The following is a 22994-nucleotide window of genomic DNA, read 5'->3' on the forward strand; positions in this document are numbered from 1 at the left end:
AAGAGATGTTTTTGAAGAAGAAAGCTGATGCTCAATATTAACCAATCTAGTATCAATATCCAATAATTTAGTTAATAAAGGTTTTAACAATACCAACAGCTTTTCCTCCAATGTAACTAGAATGCGATCTTCCAGATCACCTTGGACCTGCCTAGAGCATGCCTGTGAACTGATATCTCTGGGGCTAGATATACTTGTGGCAACGACCTCCTGCTTACCGCCTTTCTTACCATGTACCGTCCCTCTAGTTTTTGCCACTTTGCTAGCTTGGTGTGTAGTAAGTGGCAAACCATCCGCCTTCCTTTTCTTAGCTGTAACAGTGACAGTGCCCTCCCTTTCCTTTGCTTGAGTTAACCGTTGCTGTCCGGTAAAAATCTTGGATGGAGGTGAATGTGTGGGAGAAGGGACGCTAACTGTAGTAAGTGAATCGTCAGGTAATGCTACTAAAAACATAGAAGCCGGTTGTGACGTACATTCAACAGATGAATCCGGAATTAGTAAGTGACCAGCTGAGGGAGCTTTGGATGAAACTCGGCGGGGTCTCGAGAGAGTCTCCTTTGAGTGAGCTGGATTTCGTGATTAAGAACAGATTCTGCCCTCGTGAGAAAGGCATCAAGTGTTCCTACAACCCCTGGACCCCCAGTCCCCTTACGATTGCCCTTACTCATAGTTAATATTAAACAACAATGGTCCGAGACCTCTATATTTCCAATTAAATTGAATTAATCAATCACAATTCACAAGTAAGGAGCATGTACACATTGATCAGCTCCACTCAATTTATGAAAAACACATAAATAAGGCAACAGCATCCATTTACAGAAACAATGCAGTATTTTAATCTATTGTCTCAATCTCAAACCAAGAATATAAAAGTCAAAATTCAATTTGCAAGTCAGAACAAAATATAAATTGCCCCGAATAGAGCGTGCAGCATAGCAAAGGGTGCCAAGAAAATGTGAAGTGATTGAAGAAGAAAGGGGAGGAAAAATCAAAATGGTGACATAAAATTCAAATAATTTTTAAAGAACAGTACCGGACGCACAAGTAACCGATCTGCATAACCTAGCCACTTAATTAATAAAGAAACACTCTCTCCTTCTCGATTTAAGAAAAAATTATATGTCATTAATGTCTGCACATAATTGTAGAGAGAATAAAAAAGGAGGTCCAGGTTTAGTAAGGTGTCGACGTTTCAACTCGTCTTAGGGCCTTGCGGTTAGTTATGCCTGGGCCATGCAAGTCTTCTTCAAGACATTATATACGGGGCAAACAGGGATCTTTATGGTGATCCTATAAGGAAGATAGATAATCGTAAATTGGAGCCGTTGCCGGGCATATGGACCTCAGATTCATGCCCACAAATATCAATTGCTTACCCTTCTGGGAGTCAAGGTGGTGATAATTCCCACATTGGATGGATCAATCAATTAAATCCTAAAAACAAGGAGCACCAGAATACCATCAGCACCATAACAATAAATTGTATACAATTTATTGTTATGGTGCTGATGGTATTGAAGCATGAATCTGAGGTCCATATGCCCGGCAACGGCTCCAATTTACGATTATCTATCTTCGTTGAGTGGCCATTCATGAGGCATGTTCTGCAGCGCATGGGTGTCGGAGCGGTATTCCTGCAACTCCTGGCAACGTTATATCACGAACCCTCGGCCCGTGTCCAGATTGGCTCTCTGGTCACTGATCCTATATGCATACACAGAGGCACACGGCAAGGGTGTCCCCTATCTCCTATCCTCTATGCCCTAACGGCCGAACCTTTGGCTTGCGCTCTTCGCGAATATCACGGGCACAGGGGCATCCGCTTCCCTAACTATCAGCTCATCGTGTCAACGTATGCTGATGACACCTTGCTCTACATCAGAGATCCGGAGACCAACCTCTCCCCTGTCCTGCGTGAGGTGATGCTGTTTGGTTCGCTTTCGGGAGTTCGGGTCAACTGGGGCAAGTCTATCATGTTCCCCCTGACACCCGCCACCACTCGCTTCGAGCCAGAATACCCGCTTATTTGGACTACTGACTCAGTGCCCTATCTGGGGATCCGCTTACACACTGATTCGGACATAGTACTGAGAGAAAATTATGGGGTAGCTATTTCAAAACTTGAGGACGACATAGACGTTTGAGCTCGACTTCCACTGTCGCTATTGGGTAGGATATCTTTGATGAAAATGGTTGTGCTGCTGCGCTTCCTCTTTCTCTTTACAAACATCCCTATGGTCCTCTCAAAAACTTTTTTTCAGCACTTACAGTCATTGATGGTCTGCCTAGCTTGGGCGGGCAAGCAGCCCAGGGTGGCCTGGAAAATATTGACCCTTCCATACACGAAGGGTGGTCTGGGTGCTCCGGATCTTGAAGTTTATTATAGGGTAGCTCAAGGCTCCCATGCATACCACTGGATACACGGCCCTGCTAATACCCTGCATGTGTGGATTGAAACCATAGTGGCAGACACTAAGCCACTTCTATCCCTTCTCTTTTCTCCCCAAGATAGGCGTACAGGTATATTGGACTCTTTGACATCAGTCACCCATGCATGGCATAGTATGCTTAATGTGCTTGCCTATAATTTATTGTATTCTCCTTTGGCACACCTTGATTGGTGCTATTGGTTGGCACCATTCAGGGACAGAGGAGTTACTACTGCTCTTGGGTCACTGAACGTCTATACCATGGGGGACCTTTTCGAGGACGGTGTCGCCCGTTCTGCTGAGGACATCTTTCGGGGAGCGTGGTCGCCCTCGCCTCTGGCGCAATTTCAGATACATAGAACGAGACATGCTCTAGGGGCGCTTCTCCAAGATGACATGGCGGAACCCCTGAGGTGACCCCTTTGTCAGTGGTTGTCGGAGCGACTTCTCCAGCTAGGCTGGTGTCTAGACTCTATCACACGACAATGGCCGCTAGGGACGGCGCATACACTAAACCGCGCCTGGCTTGGCAGCAAGACCTGCATACAGATCTGACTGATGATATATGGCAATACTGTTGTATCAGCACCAAGAGAGTATCACTTAATGGCCACCATCGGCTAGTCCACATTATATATATAAATAAGGTGTATTACACTCTGGAGCGGCTCCACCGTTATGGTCTCCGCGAAACTCCGAAGTGCGATCGTTGTGGCACGCTTGTGGCTGATTTTTTTCACGTTGCGTGGTCCTGCCCAGGGATCGCTCGATTCTGGGTGGAGGTCTTCCGCGAGATTAGTCCCGTGTCTGGGTTGGAGTTGACTCCGGACCCACTCGTAGCTATTCTGGGCTACTCGAAACCACTTCCTAAATCGCACCTGCGGCTGGTCGATATGGCCTTTCTGCTTGCTAAACGCTGCATTGCTATCTGTTGGATGCGCGGCCCAACTCCCACATTGACACAATGGTCAAGAGATATGTTGTACTGCTGCAATCAGACAGAAAAGTATAGTGAGTTGCTTCCCCCGCGCAACAGGCCCAAAAACTTTTGGTCCTTATATATTGCCAACAGACACACTTTGGACTCACAGGACGGCTCAGACGCCTCCCCCCGGACGGCAATTACCTCGACTGATGGAGACCCTGCTCAGTAGCTGTCCCTATATGTGACCCCGGACTGTGACCTTTCTGGTGCATTTTCCCTGCGATGAGAGTTCTCAGGGTGGACCCGTAGGCTGACGGCGTCCTTGGTGGGTGCTGATGGCCTGTGAGGTCCTCCCCATCTATCCTGCTACCACTTGTGATACACCCTTCAGTGTGACGCTGCCACCAGGGAGACTGCCTCTCTCTGTGCTTCTTCTGTTCGGCCTCTCTGGTGCTCAAGCTCTTATGCATATGATGCACCCATGGGCAGCTGCGTTATATTAGCAGAGGGCTGGGGAGGGTAGGTGGTGCAAAGTGTAATCCTGCTAGGAGACGGGTGCTGTAGAGCTGCAGTGTTTGCGTGATAATGGGACATGATGGGGGCTGTGCTTTTCACACTTATTGGGGAGAGGAGTTGGCCTAATGGCTAGGGCGGTCGACCTCGAATCTGGGGAACTGGGTTCGAGTCTCGGCAACGACACTGAACATACTGTGATGCTCGGCAAATCACTTAATTTCCCTGTGCCTAACAAAAACAAAATATAGTGTTCTCATGTAATGCAACTGGTGCTATATAAAGCGATCCGATACCTTCGGGTCAAGTTCGCGCTATATACAACTCTGTAAAATAAACAAAAAATATTAATTGTTCATTACTGCCTGCTGGGAGGCGGACGTACTAGAGCTGTGTGTGAGTGGGGTGTTTTCCAAAACTGAGTTTTGGTGACTTCGCAATCATAAGGCAGAGACTCAGAGACGACTGCGGCAAACCAGCAAAATCCATTTTGACAAGATGTCTCCTCTTGGACCTCAAGTACCAGGGCACGTACAAAAGTGCTGCTAATGGGTGGGTTGTTCTGTGACTTTCAGAACTGTATAAAAATAGGAATGGGTGATTTACTTCCCAGATTCTCTTTTCTTTACATTTAAAATGACAACAAAGAGTTTGTGTAACTGTATATATATAAAGATGGGGGTGTGTACAGTTCGGGAGAATCTCTATGATTACCTGATTGTAAATTTCACATTCCCTTTCTTCTGAAGCTACTTGTAATGAGGATGGCCTAGAGTCGCTGCAGAACATGGAAGCAATATCACTTGGCATCACTGTGTCCTGATTACGCCTGGCCCAGCCCACGCTTAGGCTTTTTAGGTTTTGCCTAGCAAATGCGTACAAAGTACGCATGCGCTAGGAAAAATCTTATGTCTTACAGTGGGGAACAGGGACCCGCCCCACTCTCCGATTGGCTAGCTCCATAAATGGAGGCTAGCCATTGGGAGAGGGCTCTGTCCGTCAATGCCGGACCAGATTCGGGGGCGTTCCCGAGAATTTTTCCCATTTGGTGACGTCAGCCGAAAGCCTGTTCTCGGGAACACCCCCGAATCTGGTCCGGCATTGACGGCACCTGCCCTCATTGCAGCCGCCGTCATTTCTGGGATCCTGTTCAACAAGCGCCTTAAAGCCCGTTGTGGCGCAGGTACAGTAAGTGATACCCCCGGTGCGAGAGGTGCCCGCCCCGCCTCTGGTGACCGCAGGGCCGGGTCGGGTCACTTGAGCGGGTTTCACCTGTATTGTGCTTGACAACAAAGGTGTGGAATGAAAGCAGACCGCTTCATTCTCTTTGTTAATCTTCAAGTCTGTGCCCCCGTCCCCCCTCCAGCCCTCCAGCCCCAACCCATGCTCTATTACCACCTTCCAGCTCTCTTCGGCCCCGCCAGACGGCTGTCCTGAAACCTTATAATGCGAGCAGGGCCTTGAGCGCTGACACCTCTCAGAAAACTGTTGTGACAGGCCGTGCACGCACTAAGGTGATGGAGAGGGGGAGGGCAACAAAGGACAGAGGCGTGAGGGGGAAGTGTGGGTGGTGTGGGGAGCGTCGAGAGAGGTCAAAGGGGAAGAAATAACCGGTTGTGAGAGATGAAAACCGTGGGAGTGAGGGGAGATTAACAGTGCCCTCTGCGGTTTACCAAACATGCAAATTACATGTACACGTGCACGGTTAGTGTTTGCACACATTTCACAGACCTGCCCTGCTGCAGGGCGAGTCGTTTGTCCTCCTGACCCGAGGACGGTACAGAAGCCCCGCAGGCCCTGTGTCTACTGCGAGCCGCCTGGCATATAGCGCCTCCTGTGCCCCAGCATTCCAACATCCTCCTGGAGCTTCACTCTAGTGAGACAAGCAAATCACTAGCGCCTAGACTACCTGAGCCAGGAAGGACGGGTTCACGGCGCTCCTATGAACGAGGGGGTCACTCTGCGTCTGACCTTTAGTGTTAACCCTGCACTTGTTCAGTGTGATATTTGTATTTGCTATTGTGAGCACCCTCACACAGCTGTGAAATCAACTTTTCTCCTGAGTGAAGCTGCCTCACAGCACCTCGAGGCCAGTCAGTAATGCTGTAGTGTGCACTGAGTAGTTTCACTGAAAAGGCGCATGTGCAAGGCCTTTACAAATAACGCTGTATAGTGTTTAAGAGCCAGGGGCGCTAGGAACTTGTGCTGTCAAATACTTAGGCCAACATTTTACACAGGTTTTGAGTCAGGTTTGCGTTAGTTTTTTAACACAAACCCAACGCACAACCGCAGTTTGTGCAATGGGCAGGAGCTACCGACCTGAATTTGGAAAGAATCTACAAGGGTGAGTGATCTAAGCTATGGAAGTGTAAGATATTGGACGAGAGAGGCACAAGTTAGAAACAGAATTAATTAAAGAATGTATTTGGGAAATAGAGCACAGCTTTATTAAAGTCGCTGGGTTGGGGAACCGGGTCTTTTATATATTGGAACAGACTTAAGCGCAGAGCAAGACAGTGGACTGAAAATGGAGGCGGGGGGGGGGGTGTTGCAAGAGAAGGGAACACGGCGTCAGAAAAAGTGTGGGTGGAAAAAGAAGCTACAAGGGTGAGTGATCTAAGCGACGGAAGTGTAAGATATTGGACGTGAGAGGCACGAGTTAGAAAGAAGATTACACATATTAGGTATTCGACATCGTGCTAGAAAAACAATGCCTCGCCCCATTTATTTTCGTTCTTATTAACCACGGAAAAGGCGAGCCAATGGAGATAACTGGCTCCATGCCCCTCCGACACAGTTTAATGAAACGGGCCAGGGCTTCTGTCATGGTATTCATGGGTACAAGATTAAATACCGTAGTACCCCTTGCCGAAGCATGACATGTTTTTGTATGCGCGCTTGTGAGTCAGTGAGCGATTTAGTGGCTATAGTAAGCCACTATATTTCTGTACGGTTAATCCAAATGCTTTGAGACGTGCATGCCATGCACATAACCCTTTCGCCCCATCAGACCTTAGTCGACCTATTACAGCTAATCTGCATTTATTTGAGTTTTACAAAGCTTATGCAGCACGACTAAAAAGAAATGAACCCCAGCGTTCCCTTCCAACCTACATGCATACCGAAACTGAAAGGGATCGCGATCGCAATCAAGCGCGCGGCGAGCCATGTGCTTAATGAGCATGAGGAGAATGCCATGTGGCACCTCTGCTCATAAGCGCACGCACATGCATTGCAAGCTGTAGGCCGGCGGTAGCATTTTTTATTCGCTCTATCATTTATTTTTTGCTGTGACAAGACTTTGTGAGGTGTTTAGTAGACTTTGTGAGGTGTTTAGTAGACTTTGTGAGGTGTTTAGTAGACTTTGTGAGGTGTTTAGTTAATCTCTGTCTCACGATCGGGACAGTAAATGACCTTTCTCCATCTAAACCTTGAGTGCAGAGTGAGTGCAGAGTGACAGTGAGTGCAGAGTGAGTGCGAGTGACAGTGAGTGCAGAGTGAGTGCGAGTGACAGTGAGTGCAGAGTGAGTGTGAGTGACAGTGAGTGAAGAGTGACAGTGAGTGCAGACTGAGTGCAGAGTGACAGTGAGTGCAGAGTGAGTGCAGTGACAGTGAGTGCAGAGTGAGTGCGAGTGACAGTGAGTGCGAGTGACAGTGAGTGCGAGTGACAGTGAGTGCAGAGTGAGTGCGAGAGTGACAGTGAGAGTGCAGAGTGACAGTGAGTGCAGAGTGAGTTCAGAGTGACAGTGAGTGCAGAGTGAGTTCAGAGTGACAGTGAGTGCAAAGTGAGTGCAGAGTGAGTGTGAGAGTGACGGTGAGTGCAGAGTGACAGTGAGTGCAAAGTGAGTGCGAGAGTGACAGTGAGTGCAGAGTGAGTGCGAGAGTGACAGTGAGAGTGCAGAGTGACAGTGAGTGCAGAGTGAGTGCAGAGTGACAGTGAGTGCAGAGTGAGTGCGAGTGACAGTGAGTGCAGAGTGAGTGTGAGTGCAGACTGAGTGCAGAGTGAGTGTGTGCAGAGTGAGTGCAGAATGACAGTGAGTGCAGTGACAGTGAGTGCAGAGTGAGTGCAGAGTGACAGTGAGTGCAGAGTGAGTGCAGAGTGAGTGCGAGTGCCTGTGAGTGCAGACTGAGTGCAGAATGAGTGTGTGCAGAGTGAGTGCGAGAGCGACAGTGAGTGCAGAGTGAGTGCGAGAGTGACAGTGAGTGCAGAGTAAGTGCGAGAGTGACAGTGAGAGTGCAGAGTGACAGTGAGTGCAGAGTGAGTGCAGAGTGACAGTGAGTGCAGACTGACTGCAGAGTGAGTGTGACTGCAGAGTAACAGTGACTTCAGAGTGACAGTGACTGCAGTGTGTGAGTGTGCAGGGTGCACATTGTGTGAGTGTGCAGGGTGAACAGTGTGAGTGTGCAGGGTGAGCAGTGTGTGAATGTGTAGGGGCAGTGTGTGAGTGTGCAGGAAACAAACACTCAAACTAAGTCCACAACACACTACTGCATATACTAGTGAATACAGTCATCTCTATATACCGAAAAAATGAGTTATATTTAGAGGGGTCGGAGTGAGACACAGTGGGTGGATGGATGCATGATGAATGGATGTATGCATGATGCATGGATGTATGGGTGGATGCATGGATGGGTTGTTGGTTGGATGGGTTGGTGGATTGCATAAATTGTTGAGGGATTGGCTGTATATATGCATCTATCCATCCACCCATCCATGCATCTATCCATACACCCATCCATACCCCCATTCATGCATGCACCCATGCATGCATCCACCAACTCATCCATGCAAGCATTACAACAAGAGCCCGCAGCTCTCCTTCGTCTCTCCTCGCCCCCCTTCCCTGTGCCCTGCCCTGCTATTGTAAATGACAATGCCATTTATTTATGTTAAAAAAAAACATAAATAAAAAAAATGTCAAGAGTAATGCCAATAGCTCTAACTTTAACAAAGGCAAAACCATTGCATTGTAAATGCTTGTTTGAAGCACGTTACGCACTGGGGCCGGGCTAAATCATGCTCCAGAGTAGATGCTAACAGGAGGGCTTTCGTAACTTACCTCACGGCATTCCGAATGGGTTAATCAGCGCCGCAATAGCATAATCTACAAACTTTGCACATTGTAAAAATCTTATCCAGAACCTGCTACCTTTCCCACATTCCCAAGATGAGTGTGGCACCCATGGCTTGTTCTAGTGGCGTGTAATTCACAAAGGAGCCAAGAGGGAAATAAGGGTAACTGCGGGATAGCCCTCCACTAAACAGACATCAAAATCAAGAACCCCTGTACCCTGGACATTGGTTAGCATTCATCTAATAGGCATCAACTACTGTGTCATGGAAAGATATACTATCTAAATCCAGTCTTGCACCCCCTCTATGTGTAGCTGGGTATGCTATATCTATGCTATACCGTCCAAATCAAACCATTGTTTGTATCTGAAAAAGGAGATTCCGGGCAGAATTCAACTCAACACATCCACTGATGTCTGCTCCACTGAGACAGTACATCCACCCACACTTGAAATGAAAGCAATGCAAAAAAAATGTGTGGCGAGAAAGAATGACTCCTCACGGGCGAACAACCCTCGGGGCATATGGCAGATGTTACCGATTTACAGCCCCTTTCTCATCATCGGTTGTCATTCCTTTTCAAAGAAAGATAAAGAAAAAGAGTGTCCATAATAAACCATACGTGTTGAAAAGAGAGACAGGTGCAAAACAAAGAGCTCAAGGAATCGCTCCCTGATGTGACACAATCAGTGATTAAAATCAACAGACACACCAATGGCACAACTTTATTCCTAAATCTGGTGTGCACTGGTGAAATAAAAGGGCTGGTAGCTTAATATCGCATACCAATACCCGTAGCCAACATGTTTCACTGCCTTTTGTACTGTATGGCAGATTCGTCAGGGCTCACCACTCGGTCACTGCACCAGTGTTGGACATCATAGCCTTGGGGACCTTATCCAGCCGACTTCCTCTCATACTATCTGGTAAGGGATGGCTCTCAGTACAAGCCTCTTTCAGCGATTGAGAAAACTCTACTGTCGATTGTCGCATCAGTCGTACAGGGACTCAACCGGAACTCTCAATCATCCCAGGAACGGTTCTAGGATGATTGAGAGTTCCGGCTGGATAAGGTTCCCAAGGCTATGATGTCCAACACTTATGGTTTATTATGGACACTCTTTTTCTTTATCTTTCTTTGAAAAGGAATGACAACCGATGATGAGAAAGGGGCTGTACATCGGTAACATCTACAAGATGCCCCGAGGGTTGTTCGCCCGTGAGGAGTCATTCTTTTTCACCACACATTTTTTTGCATTGCTTTCATTTCAAGTGTGGGTGGATGTACTGTCTCAGTGGAGCAGACATCAGTGGATGTGTCGAGTTAAATTCCGCCCGGAATCTCCTTTTTCAGATACAAACAATGGTTTGATTTGGACGGTATAGGCATAGATATAGCATACCCAGCTACACATAGAGGGGGTGCAAGACTGGAATTAGATAGTATATCTTTCCAGGAAACAGTAGTTTGACGCCTATTAGATGAATGCTAACCAATGTCCAGGGTACAGGGGTTCGTGATTTTGATGTTGTTCTAGTGGCGCACAGGGGTGCTGCGGCGCTGTTTGGGAACCACTGCCCTAGGCTATCTAGGGGTCTCTGCCCTCTGTGGTTCTGAGAGTGGGGGCGTTAGCCCCAGGTGTCTTGCACCCTTTGTCCATTTCACCTCCCACCAGTTCAGGTGGTATCCCGCAACGGATGTATGTCGTTACTACGCATGCTTTTACAACGCATGCCTTTGCCACGCAATTTTTACAACGCAAGTTGTTACAACGATTTGCGTTGGGGGGCGCTGGATAGTGATTAGTTTAATTTACTATTCCAACTCCAGTCCCCGTGGATAGTAGGGAAGGTTTCGGATAGTAAATTAAACCATTCCCTATCCTACAGCACCCCCCAGCGCAAGTCGTTGTAACGACTTGCGTTGTATAAGTTGCGTGGTAAAGGTAGTGTGTGGTAAAAGTTGCGTTGTAAACGCTGTTCCCCATCCTGCAACTGGTCCTCCAACCTAGGTTTTTGACTCTCGGGCTGGACAGGTTTCAGGGGTGAGTCCTTCCTCCCCTGCCCCTACATCTTGGGTTCCGTACCCTCCATTTGGGAGTGGTACCCCCAAAAACTGAACTATCAGGGCACCTGTGGCAGCCACCCCTCCCAGTTCTTCTGACACTTAGGGCAACTCATTCCCCAGAATGCAGTCAATAGGCATGTGGGGACTTACTATGACCCTTCTCTGGGTAACCTCCCCATTCCACTCTAGGGACACCAGGGCCATAGGGTGGACATATTCCTGCCTATGAGCTTGAGTCACTCTACACACCTTGCTGGTGTCCTGCTCTGAGGAGACTATCTCTTCCACAACCATGGTCCTGCTAGCCCCAGTATCCATTAGAGCAGTGGTTAGACCCTGTTCACTCCCACCCTGTGGAATTGATGACTTCCACCCTCAGGGATCATTAACTCACCCTCTTAGTCTTTCTCCTAGGTGAGAGAGATCATGGCATGTTCTATAACCTACGTCAAGGGACTACATCCCCCAAGGCCACACTGACCACCCCTGTATAGTTCCTATCAGTGGGTGGTTTCTTTTGACAGAATCCCCCTGCTTGTGTCCTAGGTGAACACAATCTAAGCAGTGGCGTTGGAAGTGGGACACCCTGGGCCACCACCCACCAGAACCTACCTCCTTCTTCTCAGAAGGGACATGAGAACTCCTTGCTTCCCCTTTAATCTGAGACCTTTCTGGATCTTTCCTGACCCCCACTCCTCATTCTCTTGAGGGGAACCTGAACCACCCTTCTTGGGGTCACTCCCAGATAGCTTTCCGGACACTCTGGTACAGACTCAGATGCCCACCCCCTCAGCACTCAGCAACTTTCCTGGGGTCAGTTAACTTTCTATCAGCTAGGTGTTGGCACAGTTTGAGAAAACAAATGTCAAGCATGTACAGCTCTGAATAATCATCAACATTGCTGCTCTTCACACAGCCTCGCTGGCATAATCCAAGAAATCCGCCCATGTTAGTGATGAGATCTTGTGTATGCCCCTGAATCTGAGCCTATACCTCTCAGGGGTCAGTCCAAACTTACTGACTAGGAGGGCCTTCATTGCAGTGTAGCATGCCTGGTCCTCTACCTCTAGTGTAATGAGTGTGTCCCTCCCCACCGTGGGCATATACCTCCACAAACTACCACCCCAAAACTCCTCTGGGACCTTGTGCGCTCTTAGATTCACTTCATTGGCTGCAAACTATTTGTCTATGTCATCCCCCACCTCATAACTAGGCACCAGATCCTTTGGGATCCTGACTCTGGACTCACCAGTGGACACTGCAGGTATACTGCCACCACAGCTGTTGCTGGACACCACTTATAGGGCTCTTATGCCCACCTCTTTGAGGTTGAGCTCATTGGTAAGATTCCTTTCCTCCATGTTCAGCCTCCTTTCTTCACAAGCCTGCTCCAACTTCGCTAGGTCCAATTTTAGTTTTCTTTTTTCTCTCCTGTCTGCCAGCTCTGGGGACAGGTTCCTGAAGGAAACACTGCTCCCTGATCTGGAAACCACTACTGCTCTTGGCACGTTGTTGGCTCAGTCCACAGGCAGTTCCAGAGCCATTTCAGACTCCAAAATCAGGTCACTTCCCTCCTTCTCATGGATCTCCTGCTCCTCCTCTGGGATGTCAAATCCTGCAACCTGGGTCTCCACACAGGCCCTCAAAGCCTTCTCTAGCTCCACCTATTTGTTAAAGAAGCTTGTAGACATTTGAAAGTCTTTGCAGAAATCTTTCAGCTGCTGCACAGTGTAGGATTCTAACCTGGCCAGCTCAAACGTAATTCCTGCTGGTGCAGATTGGGCTTCTCTAGAGAGAGACATAATTTAGTAGAAAAATCAAAAAGCCAATCAGGAAGAATTGAAAAAGGTTCAAATTCATCTTAAGTATAGAGTTGTAGTGAACACTAAATTACTATATGGCATTGCACCAACACAAGTCCTATCCCACCGCTGTCACTAATGTTAGAAATTGGATCTCTGGTTGGCAGAGGTATGCTTGCTATCCAAGCAGGGACCACAACTCTAGTCAGTGTGTGCTAGATAAACACTAAAAGGTAGCCTGTGCTCATCCTCTGGTTGCTTGGCACAGAGCTGTTAGCTTATCTAAGACAATGTGGAAAGTATTTGTGCAGCACACACACATACACAGTAACACAATGAGAGCACCACAAAAAGACTCAACAAAGGTTTAGAAAAATAGAGAATATTTATCTGAGTAAACCAAGACCAAAACGACAAAAATCCATGAAGGAGAACCGGAATTATGAATTTTTAAAGAGTAAACTAAATATAGTGCTTAGAAGTCAATAACGCTAAAAGGTTAGTTGAGGTCCTGCTAAATTGGGGTAAATCCAAAGTTCAGGCAGACAGCCATGCAGGGCAGGCCCGCAACAGGACTCAAACAGGTCTCTCTGACAAAGTACCTTGGATAAAGCATTGTCGTAGAGAGTACGATGCGTTAGTTCTGATTCACAAAGTCGGTTCGCTGCATCGAAGTGGAGCACTGCAGTCAGGGGCCTCGGATCGGCGCTGCGTTGTTGAACCTTGCAGTCGGGTCCCGCGTTGTTGAGCTGAACGGAGATGTCTGTGGATCGACAATGTGTCGGCATCAAAGGACACTACATGGTTTCTGATCAACGCAGTGGTGATGATACATCGATTTTGTAGCAAAACAGCTGCAGAACCCACATCTGAGGCTGAGGGCTGGATGGGGCACCTCAGGGAAGGGAAGGACTCACAGATGACAGAGTCCAGCAGCACCAGCAGTGTTTCAAGAGGTTTTTTATAACCCTGAGACTTCAGTAAACAGAAGGCAAGCCAGCAAGTCCTCGGAGTCACTCAGTGTTCAAGTGAGATGGGTCCAGTCTTTATCCTAAGCAGGTTATTGATCAGCAGGGCAACTCAGCACAGCAGGCAGCAGTTCATTAGAACAGCTAGTCAAGTAGAGTGGAAATCCTTGTAGCATAGCAGTTCTTACTCCTAACAGAGTTCATTCAATAGTGTACTGATTTGGATGGGTCATAGCCCCAGCACTTATACCCACATGTGCCTTTGAAGTGGGGGTGACTTCAAAGAAGGGTCTATGAAGGGCACACAGACCCTTTCTCCCCAGCCCTGGCTCCAGACTATCAATAGGGGGTAATCAGCCATTTGAGAGGGAAACAGGACACAGCCTATTAATGTATACGTGTCAGCTCCCCCCTCTTTTCCTGCCTGGAAGACCTATCAGAATGCAGATGAATGATGATGAGTTCTCTCTCTCACACCTTCCTGTGTTTGTGGCTGTCTAGAGGGAATGCACAAAGGGTAGCTGTCACCCACCCCAGACATGCACTGGAAACAGACTGTAAGGCCCACAGAGCAGTAAGAGCAGAGAAATGGCCACTTTCTAGAAGTGGCATTTCTAAAACAGTAATGTTATATTCCACTTTACCAGAAAAGGATTTATAATTTCCATTCCAAAGATATGAAACATTATGCAGCTACTCCTTTCTAATCAGGAATTACAGCTTAAGAGTGTTTTAAGGAATTCCCAAATGCTAGCATATGAGATGAGTATGCTTTTCGGTAGTACAAAACTAATTTAGCTGTTTGTCACTACCAGGAAATGTATAACTTAAAAGTACATGTCCTACCTTTTAGTTACACAGAACCCTGCCCTTTCGGGCTACTTAGGGCCTACCTTAGGTCAAGTCAAGTCAAGTTTATTTTATTTGCATAGTTCGTTAAAACCATTGCAATACAAAAATATTTCATTATAGAACAGTTTTTACGTATAAAAACTCCTTAGTTCTAAAAACGTTAAAACTCTGCTAAAAAGACTGTACTATAATTATTCAAATGTTGCAAGTCCAGTTTTTAGGCGCCCTATGACCAGCAGTGCATGTCACATTTGTTTTGACCACGATAAGGCCTACCTTAGGGGTAACATATGTGTAGTAACAGGGACGTTTAAGGCTTGGCAAGTGGTTTTAAATGCCAAGTCGAAGTGGCAGTAAAACTGCACACACAGGCCTAAGACAAGTTTGAAAGGCCACTTGTGTGGGTGGTACAATGAGTGCTGCAGGCCCACTAGTAGCATTTAATTTAGAGACCCTGGGTATATGTATTACTACTTTGCAAGGGGCTTATAAGTAACCTAAATATGCCAATCAGGTATTTACCAATGTCACCATGCTTAGGGGATTAGGTGAGAAGCACATGCACTTTAGCACTGGTTAACAGTGGCAAAGTGCAGATACAGCAAAAAGAGGAGGAGGAAGGCAAAGTTTGGGATAATCCTTCAGAGAGGGCCATTTCCCATCAAAAACACTGTGAAATTTTTCTCAATTTGCCTTGAGAATTAATCTATACATATTCCTATAAGTAGTTTATATTCTTATGAAACAATGTAAACATAAGAGAATCACAATCCTAAGCGTGAGATGCTGTGAACATTTGATAACTTATTAACTTTTCTTTGGTCCATCAATGTAGGTCAAATATATCTTTGCTCAGAAGAAGAGACAAATCCACATGGAAAAACATGGGAGCATCTGCATTGTGACATGTGTCTAGGTTTAGCACATCAATTCCACAACTCTAGGCTGAGCTGCAGCTGCTTGCTGATGAGGGGACAGCATTTGTTTGACAGAAGGACTGTTACAACAATGTGGGCAACACTTTCCCCAATGCAGAGGCAAATGTCGAGCATGGCCCGAGCACGTCCTGTTAAGGTTGGGAAGGAGGTGATCAGTTCGTAATCCGCTTTTGCCAACACCCGGTGAGATTGTAGAATATCAAGAATGTTGTTGAGACAACCCTCTGTCATGCAAGTCAGAATAGTCTCTCGTCGACTGGTGATGATCCGGCAACAGCTTCCTCTGCAGCATAGACCTGTTACAGGATAGACAACAGATGGATGTTAGACGAAGAGACCCTTGAGATGGAAACCACTTATATAGATACAAACAACACTATGGGTAATGGGCATGTAAAAGTCTATTCCTTGTTTCAGGAATCTAGATTATCTGACAACCAGCCCATTCCATCTTCTAAAAACAGGCCAGTTCCCCAAGCAACATAAAAAAGTGTCTATTCCAAATTGTTTGGTAGAGTAGGGATAATTATTTGTTTTTATAATTTTATTTATGAAGTTTTGCCAATAATCACAGAGGTGTGAGATATAACAGACTACAGAAATATAGAAAGAAATATACAAGGGCCTTCTATTATATAAATGAGAAAATGAAAATATAAATCATCGTACCAGCCAATACATGTAACGTGTAGATAATTACATTGTGCCATAGGATGTAAAGCTTTAGGAACGGGGGGGTATGGCCCTGCGGACAGAAGTGGGGTTGGGCCCAATATATTGACAAAAAACAGAATTACCCACACTTCACGTTATTTCAGCAAATCTTACTCAGAAAAAGAAATGAACCAACTTTATCATGTTCATTTCGGCAATAATTTGTGCCTTTTAATCGTTTTTTTAGGATAAACTGTTGCTTTTTAGAAAGAGAAGAAGGAGTTCTTCACAGACATAGCCACACGTTTTTGTTGACTGATTTGTGCAACAACATATGTGTAAAAAAAGTGAAACATACAGTCAATACGATTCATTTCATAGTATGACGTGTTCTAAAACAAACAGGTGGAAAAAAGAAATTATTAAAGTGAAAAAAGATGTCAAACTTGTTTCAAATAGACATCAACACATAAATACAATTAATTCAAAATACTGAAATGTCATCAATTACTGTATAAATTCAGTACGAGGTCACATAACATTATTTTCAATAGATAAGGTTCAATCCCCTTTGTCAACAGTATTTTCAAAATTGTGGGATTTAATCCTTTATGCCGACGCGTTTCGAGTGTGGGTTTCCATTACCTAAACTCTCATCAGGGCCGAGTAAATCGTTTTTCCAATCCTTATCCTAGTGACAAAAAAACACAAAATGTGTATACTTATTAGGACCACCTTCCTTAGGTTTCCCAGTTTCTTTAATCGCTACATGGTTAAAAGCAAGGCGCCTTACCTCAAAGGTGTAGAGGTGAAGGTCACACTTGGAGCTTTAGAATGAAGCTGTGTGCGTGCTTCTAAAAATAAAATCGTTGTATATTTGTTAGATACGAATATCTAACATCGTTTACTGCATGCAGTCAAAGTTATACAAAGCCAGGACCGAACGTTTTTTACCTTTCACGGTGTTTCTCAAAAGTTCAGTAGTTTGTACTATTTTCTCTCATGGTTTTTATAAAAAAACGGGACCACTCGTGTCGTATAGTTCTGTGAAAAGAGTTACCGACATGCCATTATTATGTCTGTCTGCATTTTTAGGATCGTATCAATTACACTGCTTAGTGAGCCGCTAAAACACTCACCGCGAGTTTCCTCACGTGTTTAATGGTGTCTCTCACCAATCTTGTTGAGCGGTGCTCGTTCAATGTTCACAGATCTGTAACATTAAAAGGCCATTTTAGGGACGCTGTACTCAAGGGTAGGGTTGCAAACTTGTATACAGCGGACTGGAGGTACACGCTCACCTGTTTCTTTCGCTTGTATCTCCTTACACTCCACTCCTCGATCTGAGTCACCAGTGTTGTTTAGACCGGCAACTGCCTATGCGTTTCTTGAAACTTTCGTAACCAATCAAAGGAGAATATTGCGAAAAAGCCAAAGGAGTGCATTCTGGGAATTGTAGTGAATGGAACACTACCCAATGTATTTTCACAGTCTGTTCAGTTCACTCATTGAGTTGAGGCCTTTATTAATACTATCAAACCTCATTATTAAGTATGCTTCCTTGCGTAACAGCGCTTGTTCTACGTTTGGTGATCGATGTTTTGGGTCTATGCTTGATAGGACCGTCCAAGTGAAGTCGGACTCTTTATGATCGAGAGCCACAAAGTGGTCGACCATTGGGGCATTCGGGACTCTTTTCTTTAGTCGTGATCGGTGTTGTGAGATTCGGGCGTTCACTTGTTGGCAGGTTTTACCGATGTATATTTTGTTGCAGGCACACATTACCGCGTAAATTACATTCTTGCTTTTGCAATTTGTGTGCATCTCATGTCTCCATTTGATGCCATTGTGACTAAATTCATTTCCTTCCACAGTACTGCTGCAGGAGGCACACATACCGCATTTGTGGTGTCCAGTTATGGGTTTTAATTTCCACTGTGATATGAGATCACTCTTGGTTTTTGGGACATAACTGTCCGCCCTGATGATTTGTTGGCCGATGCTGGGATTTTTTCTCATTGCGAAGATTGGTTTCTCCAGAGGGTTTTCAAGTCCCTCTAGTAAGTGCCAGTTTCGCAGGATTATTTGCCTGAATTTATTGGTGTGAGCCCCATATGTGGTAACGCAAACCAATTTATTCAGTTCCTTTTCTGGTTTTATTTTTAGGAGCTCTTCCCTCGGGGTATACCTCGCTCTTTTCGTTGAATGCTTTAGCAATTTTTTGGGGTAACCCCTATTGCTCATTTCATCGCAGAATGTAGCTGCATGTGTATCAAAGTTAGTTATTTCAGAGCAGTTTCTTCTTATCCTCAGCAGCTGGCCATAAGGTAAATTTTGTTTCAGACTCTGGGGATGCGCACTATTATAATGTAGAATGGTATTTTTGTCTGTCTGTTTTTTGAATAGAGAGGTTGAAAACCTATCTCCTTCGATGCCGACTTCCACATCCAAAAAGGTCATTTTCTTGTTGCTCGAATCAATTGAAAATTTTATGTCCGGATGTCTTGCATTTCACCCAGTCATAAAAATTGTCAAGTTCAATCTGGCTCCCCTGCCACAGGAGCCAGATGTCGTCAATGTACCGTGCCCACTGTTTTATGTTATTCTTGTAAGGGTTGTTCCTATAAATGAATTTTTCTTTGTACTGGGCCATGTACAACACCGCCATTTCTGGCGCATAGGGACAGCCCATGGCCGTACCTTTGATCTGAATAAAGAACTCATTTTCGAATTTGAAGTAATTGCTCCTCAAGGAGATTTCAGCCAATGATATAATGAAAGTAGTGGGGACCCTATGGGGTCTCTCCCGCTGCTCAAGGTAAAATTCCATAACTTCAAGGGCTTCGTCTTGGGGAATCTGTGTATATAATGAATTTACATCCATTGTGGCCATCAATTCATTCTCAACATCTACTGTCATGTCTTGTAATTTATTAATGAAATCGATTGTATCTCTCAGGTAGGATTTGACCTGAGGTAAGAATGGTTTCAAAAAGAAATCAATATATTTGGAAATAGGTTCCAATGCTGAGTCACATCCAGAGACAATAGGCCTCCCGGGGGGTGTCTGTTGGTTTTTATGGATCTTTGGCAAAAAGTATAGGACGGGCGTTCGTGGTGACTTTTTATTTAGAAATTCAAACTCCTTAGGACCCAGGAATCCATCGTCTAAGCCTTCTTTTGTTAATTTAGCAATCTTATTTTGAATTTCAAAAACTGGGTCTTCTTTTACAGGTCTGTACCATTCCCTGTTGTCTACATGTGCCCTGCCTTCAGATAGATACATTGTTCGAGGCCAAATTACCACCGCTCCCCCCTTATCTGCTTGCTTGATTATAATGGAGGTATCTGTTTTCAGGTCTTGGATGGCCGTCAATTGATTCTTACTAATGTTGTGATGAATTAAGCTTTTACTTTTTTCCAGTTTTGTGAGTGACGACAGAACCGCCTGTTCGAAGGCGTAGATTTGTTTTGGTATATTTGTCATTGGCAAAAATTTTGATTTAACCCTTAGTCCAGTAGTTTCCCTTTCTGGAGTGGGTTCGGCACCGGCAAAGAAGGCCCTCAACCTGACCTTTCGGCAAAATTCAATTGCCTCTAGCTTGAGTTTAGTGAAGTCAGTTCTTCTGCTAGGTACAAACTTTAAACCCAAGCTCAAAATCAGTTTTTCATCAGTAGTTAAAGTTTTTTCTGAAAGATTAACAATTGTAGACGTATCTAATTGTTGTAATATCTGTTTCTCGTGCGCATCTCCCATGGCTGTTTGAAGCGGACTGATTGCTGCCCGCCTCTCCCTAAAAAAGGTTGATTTGAACCCTTTTTGTTTTGAAGGTAGTAAATCTTGTTTTCTTCCACCTCGTCATCGGGGTCTTCACCTGAGTCAAGACAAGATAGACAAGGGGGACAAAACAAAAAGGGTTCAAATCAACCTGTTGAAATAAAAAGGCTGGTAGCTTATTGTTGCACACCACTACCTGCAACCGACATGTTTTTGACATGATTCTTGAGCAGGTTCCTGGGATGATACAACGCTCAAGAATCAAGGTGGTACGGTTGAGACTATAACCGACAACCAGGCGGAGAATTGCCTTTTCAGCTGGTACGAGGGAGCATAGCTGAACTAGGCTTCCTGTTTTAAAGATGCCGGAAGTGGGTGCAGCAACAGAGTGTTAACCCTGATGAATCTGCCATAAAGTTTATTGGGCAGTGAAACATGTCGGTTGCAGGTAGTGGTATGCAACAATAAGCTACCAGCCTTTTTATTTCAACAGTGCACACCTCAGTTAGTAATAAAGTGGTTTAAGAGGTCTGACTGTTGATTTTATCTTCACTCTGTTTTGTCTGTTTGAGGAGCCATGCTCTAAGCTCCTTACTTTGCACCTTCTCTTTATCTTTCTTTTCTTCACTTGTTCACAAATTCTGGAATAGGAATGATCACCTATGATGAGAAAGGGGCAAAGTATCTGGTAAACATCTGACCAGATCGCCCCGAGGGTGTTCGCCCGTGAGGTGCCTTCCTCTCCGCCACACATTTTTTCTGGATTAGTTTTTGTATGTGTGGGTATATGTATGGTCCTACTTAGGGCTGACATTGTTAGGTCGCGCCGAGTTGAAAATACAGTGAACCCCCCCATAACTATTAGTATTTACAAACTATTTGTTTGTTTGGGACAGTAGGGCATTAGAGACAATGAATACCTAAACATAGAAATAAGAAGAGGTTTTTCCGGAATTTTACGATTGAAAATTCAAGCGGAGAAGGTTCTCATGCCCGTTAGATAATTACTAACCAGTGTCCTGGGTACAGGGATTTTTTGGGATTGATTGGTACCAATAGTACACAAAGTGTGTGTGGGCTATGTGATAGTATAAATAAAAATCAGGGACTCCAAAACCCCGATGGGCGTAAGGTAGAGTCAGCGTATGTCAGCTAATTCTCTGATGTCTGCATGCCCAGGTCAGTCGTATGAGCATGCTTTGCCGGGTAGCAAAAATTCTGGTAGTAAAGGCTATAGGAATGTTGATAAAGAGATATAATAAAAAACGGGGTGACACTACCATTTCTATAATGGCGATTCTGCTGGCAATGGAGAGAGGGAGTTTAGTCCAGTGGTCAATTTGGGAGGACAGTCGATCCATTGCAGGGACATATTCAAGCGGATGACTTCTGGACTGCTCCTGTGCAGATATAGTCCCAGGTATTTCGGGGAGCCAGTGCTCCATTGTAGGCAGAACTTGAGAAAACAAGGCACTGTGGCATCAGTCAATGGGAACATTTCTGATTTACCCCAGTTAATAGTGAGTCCAGAGAAACCCCCAAATCGGACGATCTCCCAGAGGAGAGAACAAAGATTGGTTTTGGGATCCTAATGAATAGCATAATATTGTCGGCATATAAAGAGGCCAATAGAGGGCCTTGATGAAACCTCAGTCCGCAAGTCAAGTGCGTTTCCTGAAAATGGCAAACCAGGGGGTCTATTACAATAATGAAGAGGAAGGGCGAAAGGGGAATCCCTGTCTGGTGCCCCGTGTCAATGCAAATTCTTCAGTCAATATACCATTAATTCTAAGACTGGCCCATGATTCCGTGTAGAGCAGCCTAATAAGATCACAAAATCCTTTGGGTCTACCCAGCTTGCACAACGTGGCATGCAGAAACGGCCACTTAAGAGAATCAAAAGCTTTTTCAGCGTCAAGCAGTACCGCTGCAGCGGGGAGATCAGGAGTGATCTGGTTAATAACAGCAAATACTGTGCGTAGACTCACTGCAGTGGAACGATTCGAGACAAAACCTGATTGTAAAGGAGAAATTATACTTCCCATGAGTAGGGAAGAGACATGTGGCAAGGACCTTAGCAAGTATCTTATTGTCATGGTTCAAGAGTGAAAGGGGCCTGTAGGGCGCGCATAATTGTGGAGACTTGCCAGGCTTAAGTAAGAGGGACCATGGCCTCTCAAAGTGCGAGGGGGACAATACCTTGCTCAAGAGATTCCACGTATACTTCTAGCAAGTGAGGAACCAGCAGCTGCTTGTAGGCTTTACAGAGGTCACCTTTGAAACCGTCAAGCCTTGGGGTGCAAGCGCCACCCAGGGCATCTATAGCTTGCGAAATCACTTCACAAGAAATGGGCGAGGCCAGGAATTTCCGGTGAGTCCCGTCCAACCATACTCTCGCCACTTCCGCAGGTAATTGGCAAGTGCCTCATTGTTAGCCATATAGCGAGACATGTATAACTGAGTGTAATAAGAAAGGAAGGCAGCTGATATGCTAATACTATCTGTATCCACAGAACTGTCATCATGCTGTAGACAAGTGATATAGACGCTCTGATATGCCGGTCGGAGAAGATTGGCCAGCGAACGCCCAGGCCACTTAACCTCCCCATAGACATGTGCTCTCGAATATTTGCTCAGGTACAGTACTTAACTATGAGCCAGGTCCTGGAATTCATGCAGCAACATGGTGCGTCTCACAAGTTACTTACTTGTGTAACGGTATATCTGTATGAGACATTAGTTAGTGATAGATTCCTTACCTTAGAATATCCCCAGGCATCAGACTGGATCCGGAGAGTTTTTTCGTCAGCAGTACCCTTGCGCGTCGGTAGGTGTCGTCGTACAACTCCACGTACGTCGCTGGCATCGTAGTCGGCGAGATTACATCGCTGGAGCTACTTAGACGCGCCCACGCGCGCTGACGTCAGTTCTGTACACGACTTTCCACGCCAGGAACGCGGAGCCATGCAAGATACTGACCACTGGTG

The 22994-nt window shown here is 45.6% G+C and overlaps 1 protein-coding gene across 4 annotated transcripts in view; it reads right to left on the reverse strand.

Annotated features, from left to right (window-relative positions):
- Nucleotides 1–13183: 13183 nt before the first annotated feature.
- LOC147673871 (receptor-interacting serine/threonine-protein kinase 2-like) overlaps nt 13184–22994 on the reverse strand; it is a 416465-nt gene continuing 406654 nt past the window's right edge. For 2 of the 4 annotated variants that reach the window (XM_086947754.1, XM_086947752.1), the window contains exon 12: nt 13184–15871. In XM_086947754.1, the coding sequence (XP_086803880.1) occupies nt 15812–15871 (60 nt within the window). In that variant the 3' untranslated portion in view covers nt 13184–15811. The remainder of the gene's footprint in view (nt 15872–22994) is intronic. The other 2 variants (XR_015302639.1, XM_086947753.1) reach the window with 2 other exon arrangements.

Source organism: Lissotriton vulgaris, chromosome 12 (assembly GCF_964263255.1).
Source record: "Lissotriton vulgaris chromosome 12, aLisVul1.2, whole genome shotgun sequence".
In the NCBI taxonomy this organism is placed as follows: domain Eukaryota; kingdom Metazoa; phylum Chordata; class Amphibia; order Caudata; family Salamandridae; genus Lissotriton; species Lissotriton vulgaris.